This window comes from Leguminivora glycinivorella, chromosome 13 (assembly GCF_023078275.1).
Source record: "Leguminivora glycinivorella isolate SPB_JAAS2020 chromosome 13, LegGlyc_1.1, whole genome shotgun sequence".
Taxonomy (NCBI): Eukaryota; Metazoa; Arthropoda; class Insecta; order Lepidoptera; family Tortricidae; genus Leguminivora; species Leguminivora glycinivorella.
Genome location: NC_062983.1, coordinates 15805664 through 15812469, shown reverse-complemented (window position 1 = coordinate 15812469; position 6806 = coordinate 15805664). Strand labels below are relative to the sequence as shown.

Genomic DNA, 6806 nt, shown 5'->3' with positions numbered 1-6806 from the left:
TAAATCAAAGATTTGTATAATTAAAAAATATGTTCAAATGGGTATTAGTAGATTTGGTAGTAACTTTGAAAATTGACTGGTATCCCCAATGTATGACAGTGATGACGTCACTGAATAATGTTGACATTGTCAGTAAGTGCGAGAGGGACACCAGCCCAAACAATGACCTCTCATGTGGACACACTTTTTGACCTAACTACTCATTCTGGTTTAACTGTAATTCTGTGGGTATTTATTGTAGAAGACATGGCTTTTTTTAAATATAAAATGCCTTATAAACCACACAGATTCAATCTTTTGCAGAATCAATGCATTTTAAACATTCTCATTTATTTTACATTAAATTAAGGAATTGATTATAAATAATGTTTAAAAACGAATAAATAATATCATATACTTGATTTGAATCTTTTATTTAAATAAGTTACTAATGTAAATAATATATTTTGGATTTACTTATGGCCTTCACTAATCACAACTCCGTTGTTAGCCAGCACCTTAAGATAGACTCCATCCAAAATATTTACTTTTACAAAATGTTCAACGAACTATATCTTAGGAATGATTCAATGATTGCGATACTACAATTATAATTATGGCCTTCGACAAATAAATCGATTTACATATTCTTTATAGCGAATGATTTAGGTTTCGTAATTTAAGAAGAGACATTAATGATTTTAATTAATGATGAAATGCTATTACGCTAGGGGAACTCCTACTAACGACTCCTCTAGATGATCTTGGCGTTAATATAAATAGCCCTGACAATTTTGTCTCTTCTTAAATTGCAATACTATATTTAAAAGTACATAGACGAAACCGCTTAAATAGTAGTAACTGTATATAATAATATATTTAAATACTGATAAACCCTTGGCACATAATATGTTTGTACTAAACCGATATTAGTTGGCCTCAATAACTTTGTCCCGTTATAACAAAAGTTTACTTATTTATTACATATATATATTGTTAGTATATGTTTAATTACAAATATCGACAAGAGACTGTCGATTAAACTTACTAATACATTTATAAATGTAAAAAAGAAAGTGAAGAAAGTAATAAAAATGTTGAGATTCATAGTAACTTTTATACCTAAGTGTATACAATTTTAATGGAATGCGATCCAATGGAATGTAGAAATAATTGTGAAGAAAACATGATTTTACATAAAGTAGGCATATAAATAAATAAAAAATATAAGTATAGGTACCTACATTGTGCCACTTGTGAAGTAAATCATATAAAGTATACAAAACTAATCTATTTTAGCTGCAGAAAGAGATTCACTTGAAAGATTGTCCATCACATTACCTATTTATAAAATACCATATCTACTATTGACGTACAAACGACAACACCCGTAACCCGTAACTAACCATCGGTAGACTTTATGCTGTTCGTAGTAGGGACTACAAATATACAGTTAAAAGTGTTGTCGATAGTACTTGGTATTTTATTTTATACAAGGCATTTTAGGTGTAGTGCGAAAAAGGTTTCTTTCGTATTTTCCCGGAAACGTTCGTACTGAGACTGACTGAAATAGCATGACACATTCGTATGTTTCCGTAACAATACGAAGGCAAATCTTTTCGCGCAACACCTGTAGATGCTCACGTCAACGTCATATATAAGAACAATATTACTGAAATATGAAAATAAGGATTGAGCTAGAAATTATTTGCCCACTGTTAATAGTATTTTATGCAACAGGCGTTTAAAGGAAGTCAAAAAAGTCGAGTGGTGTGGGTAACAATTTGAGGCGAAGCCAAAATTGTTACTAAGATGCCACGAGAATTTTTTGACTCAGTTAAACACCGTTGCTTAAAATACTTTTTCTACGACCATGCACTTAGTTTTTAATAGTTTTCTTGAATAACTTTCGTAAAATTCACACTGTTTCATTTATTTTGACGCAAAGGTTTGCACTGTCACCTCAGCTGCCCGAAGCCTTCCCGCGCACGCGCGCAGTATCGTTATAACAATGCGTTGCCATGGTTACAGAGCCAAACAATGCGTTTTCAGTTTTTTCGATACTGCGCACATGCGCTGAAAGCCGGCGGACTCTGGCTTTGGGAATAGACTTTTATGTAGGGTTTTAAAGGTCTATGCACGACCCTGTAAATGATGAACAAACAGTTCGGGAGTAAAAAAAATGGATAAAAGATATTTAGGCCCCAAATTGAATAATGATCAGCCGGGTCACCCACACTGGCCTCGCATGAACGTTTTCCTCGCCCGAGCAAATTTGCTCATGCGGCCGTTTGCAACTAAGCTTTCTGTTTAGCCCAATGGTTGACTGGTAGAGAATGCCTCAAGGCGTTAAGTCCGCCATTTGTATTCTTTTTTTGTAAATTTGTGCAACATGGCGGCCCTCGGACAGCTATTCGAAATAGTAAGTAAGCGTGAATATGATCTTTCAGTTTTTACTTAATTTTGAGTGCCCCATTTAGTTACACAGTGCAATAAATTAGAATTAGTACAATTAATTCAGTCAACTAACCAAATATCGCAATGTGACAAAAATCGCATGCGAAATCGTAATGGGGCCTTTAAATAGTTAACCTTACCTCATTCTATCAGTACCAAAACTACTATTGTCCAGTTACGAGGCAGCTGCTATCTCCAAACCAATATTAGCATCCTGGGTTATAGCCGGTTCCTCATCCTCAACCACATCCTCATGTTCCTCGGGCTCATTCTGAGCTTCAACATTCTCTTCAGTTGGGGAATGTACTTCACTCGTTCCATTGAGATCACCGTTCATCTTAGGTCCGTTAGTCAGGAATTCCAGTAGTTTCTTACCGAAATCCGGGTCCATTTCTGTGACTCCGGAAACTAGTCTGTCTTTCTCATCACCAGTCCATGTGGGGTACCATTCGTTGAATAACTTTATCTGTAACAGAATATTAATATGTTATTTTGATTGCATAATGATTACATAAGTTTGCATAAGATTAAAAGGGAAATTTGTTTAATGGAACCAAATTGGAACACATGGTGTAATTTTCTAGAAATAAACTTTTCTTAGCAGAAAGATTGATTATGTACCTTATTATCATAGCTGGGCATTAACTCGTTAATCCGTTAATCGTTAATTAACGAATTTAACATTTCGATTAACGGATTAACTTTTAAGTTAACTTGAAAAAATGTTAACGGACTCGTTAACTTCCGTTAAATTTCTCCGAGTCCGTTAATCGTTAATCTAGTAGGGCACAGGCGCCATCTGCGCGACGAAAAACACGTTCTGAACGCTACTATAAAAGCCCGAAGTACGGCAAATCCTATGATTTGCCGGTAAATCCTAGGTTTTACCGATGTCGATTGCTAAAAGTCCGAAATATAACCTAAAAATTTATTCTTCACGTGGATTTGCTTTTACTAACTTTGATTCGGTGAATTCTAAGCTTTACCATGGCGACTGTTGTAGTGATAGGGCAGCAAATTCGAGCCCTATTTACGACCACATTCGCTTCCCTAGCCTCTACCGCCCAAAGTGCCACAACAGTCCCGTCACCGCCAGCATCTCTCCTGACACAGCTCTTGGCAGTAGGTAGCTCAGGCGATCACTGCCATCCACGTGCAGCTTAGAGTTCAATAGGCTAGCTGTACTTCGGCCTTTTACAGAAATATAATACGTTATAGTGGATACTGATGCAACTAAATATTTAAAGAAAAGTTCATTTTTCTTCACGTGTTAACGGATTAACGATTAACTTTAACTTACGTTAAATTTGTCGAAATGTATCGCTTTAACGATTAACGAAGTTAACTTTTTTAGTAACGGATTAGCGATTAACGAAGTTAACTATTTGATTAACGGTGCCCAGCTATGCTTATTATGTATATCAGTCAGGAATAATTATTTATTATGAGCTGTGTGAATGCTGGACAAAGCTCTCAGTCTTTTTAACTTAATGTAAAAATAGAGGCCAATAATGCTGAAGAATGGTATATTTAAATTTGACAGCACAGGTATCATCATTTTTTTTAATAAGGTATCCTGAAGGCGCAATTTCCTCCTAGACCAATGGTGGGCAAACTTTTTTCATTGGAGCCCAAAATTTTAATGAATTTTAGAGGAAAACAAACAACATTTACATAGAAAATGTACAGTATTGGCCATATCACATACTATTTTAAACAACCAGTGGAGGACCGGATAAAATCCTTTGCGGCTTCCCCACCATTGACCGAGAGCTAAGCATTTTTCTAGGTAGCTGGAGCTCTTGGAAAGCCCACAGCTCTGTATTTATATATTACTGCATAGGAATAAATACACAAGTTGAAAATTCTGACTGTATGCCAGCCAATGATTAGACCAAATAAGTAAAATTTTAGGTTTCGAACAATTATAAGTGTACTGAATATGCTCTTCAAATGTATGGTCCATCATAATGAATCAATACTGATATAACTAGACAGCAAATATTTCTAACAATTTGTTTAATGGTCAGTAAAGTGTGGCAAAGTTTTACCCCCTTATAAACCGATAAAGTGTGTTTGTCCCTTTCTGACGTATTAGTGTGATAGAGGACAAACAAACTTTATCGGCTTGAAAACTTTAGTGAATGTTTATGAATAAGGGGTTAATCTAAAATTTATGGGAATCCCTTTTAAATATGGTTAATCAATACAGAATAAAAAGAAATCCACTTACTCTGCATTGGAACAAGCTGACAGGCTTATCTTCACAAGACAAGGCTGCAAGGGTAGCAGCAAGCTGATCAGCCTTGCCTCCTGACGCTGCAGCCAATACCGGCAGAAAATCCTCACGCTGCAGCTCACTGAACTCGCCAAACCACTGCAGGAGGTACCGCAACTGAGCCTCCGAAGTCAAGCCCGGAGCAGACATCCTTCTTGCCAATGGTCTATGCTCACCTGAAGTTTTTAAAATCACATTAGCCTTTTCAGCCATTTTTTTAAAACAGACAATTTTAGACAATTAAAAAGTATGAGATCTAGTTTGCTTTGTCAAGGCAAACTTGACTGTGGGCTGTTTCCATTACCAATTGAATAATGTAACAAAACGAGTCTACTATGATTAGCAGTAATTAAAGCGCAACACAAATGAATCATAACAAGAATGTGAAAAACATTAATCTAATGATGCCAAAACTTGCAAACGTCTTACAGTCCGGCATGACAGACAAGCACACAGCTGAGTTGACAATAAAGCTCATGGTTTCTTTATTTTTAACACGAGCACTAAGATGTAAATCTAAAGCGAAACTGAAATTAAACTTTCTATGATCACTTCGCCTACTCGACTGCATCCAAGCAAGGTGAACCACCTAGCGTTTAATTTCACCTTTCAACTCAGTTATATCACACGCGAGCATCACTTTCTAACCATTGATTAAAATTACCATAATTCTGCGAAGATTACGAGATGAAACTGTATTTTTATGTAATATGTGTAAACGTACCGTACCTGTTACGTTCACCGGATCACAACACAACAAAACAAATGTTACAAACAAAAGCGCAACGAAAAATATGAATCACGTCACTGCTATTTAGCAGGATAAGATTAACAATAGTTTTCGAAATGTAAACAACAGAGTAGACTCTCGTGTTGAAAGTTGTAATGTTTTTTTTTCTTTATTTCGTTTCGTTTCGATCCCGTTCGTCAGCACAGACACCGTCACCGTCACTTCGTTTTGGTACGAATAGTGTTGTGCTCTCTATCAAGTACATATCGATAGTTTTTTATTCAAAATCATAATTTGTGCTGTAGTGAATAAGTAGTAAAAAAAAGACCGTTATAAAATGGTATAATGATACCTATTTTGTATTTTTTGATGTTAAGTAATTATGTACCAAATCATACTTTAGTAAGTGTTTATATTATGACAAAACGGAAAAATTTACACATAAATTAGTATCTCCTGTTGACACGTTGACAGTAAGGGTAAGGTTAATATTTTTGCTTTCACTGAGAATCAAATTCTATGGATTAATCTTATTTGCGTAAGCACCAAAGAATATAAATTCTCACTAGGGTAGTCACTAAGGCCCCCCACAGACGGGAGACAAAACTGTTTTGTCTCCGTCGTATTTGTATGAAAAGTTGCGTCGCCTCGTGTGCGCACCTTCATACTAGCCCATAGACCGAGCGATGGAGACAAAAAACAGTTTTGTCTCCCGTCTGTGGGGGGCCTAACATAAAGTAATAGATTCGAAATACATATTTATGTTAGCTATACATAGATAACAATAGGTCTTTATATTATAGCAATAGATTTTATGTTTAAAAGTCATCCGATCTCTCTCGAAAACCAAAGGTTGCAAATTTCGGAAATGTTTCATTATACAGCCTGGCAAAAAAGAGTTGAATATGATAGGGGCGCCACCGTCGATGTAAACCGTTTTGTCACGTGGCAACTATTGAGTCACTTTTGTATGAGAACAGTTAGTGTTGCTATAAAAAAGTTGTTATAATTTTTTTTTTCGATTTCTACTCTTTTTTGTCAGGTTCTACTCTACGACAGAAAAATACGCCCGCCCGCAATTTACAAACTCCAGCATTCGTGGTAAAACACTAGCACCGTCTACATTGTCACTGCAGAGTTTGGTTAGCCTCATTTCAAATTACCTTTTGCTTGAAATTGTAGTTTAAGTCTCTTTTTTTAAGGATTTCTACGATTGAAATTGGCTGTCGTGAGGAAATAGAACATCGAGGACTGCCTTCAGTCTTAAACTAAAATCACACAGACCAACCCATTACAAGACGACTCGCGGTCACCAGCCTTACTTGTATTTGCCATGATATAAGCGCGGGCGCTCGCCGTGCC

General features: G+C 36.0%; 1 protein-coding gene across 3 annotated transcripts; it reads right to left on the bottom strand.

The window, feature by feature from the left end:
• Positions 1-2371: 2371 nt before the first annotated feature.
• LOC125232997 (uncharacterized protein C14orf119) lies at positions 2372-5663 on the bottom strand. 3 transcript variants are annotated; one of them, XM_048138861.1, is made up of 3 exons: positions 5439-5663; positions 4670-4890; positions 2372-2902 (listed from the first exon to the last, which is right to left on the bottom strand). In XM_048138861.1, exons 2-3 carry the CDS (start codon positions 4862-4864, stop codon positions 2612-2614), a joined length of 486 nt encoding a protein of 161 aa, XP_047994818.1. In that variant the 5' UTR covers positions 4865-4890; positions 5439-5663; the 3' UTR covers positions 2372-2611. The 3 variants fall into 3 exon arrangements, with proteins under 3 accessions (XP_047994818.1, XP_047994817.1, XP_047994816.1); XM_048138860.1 differs by having other exon boundaries at positions 5444-5663; XM_048138859.1 differs by lacking the exon at positions 5439-5663 and adding an exon at positions 5144-5289.
• Between the last annotated feature and the right edge of the window lie 1143 nt (positions 5664-6806).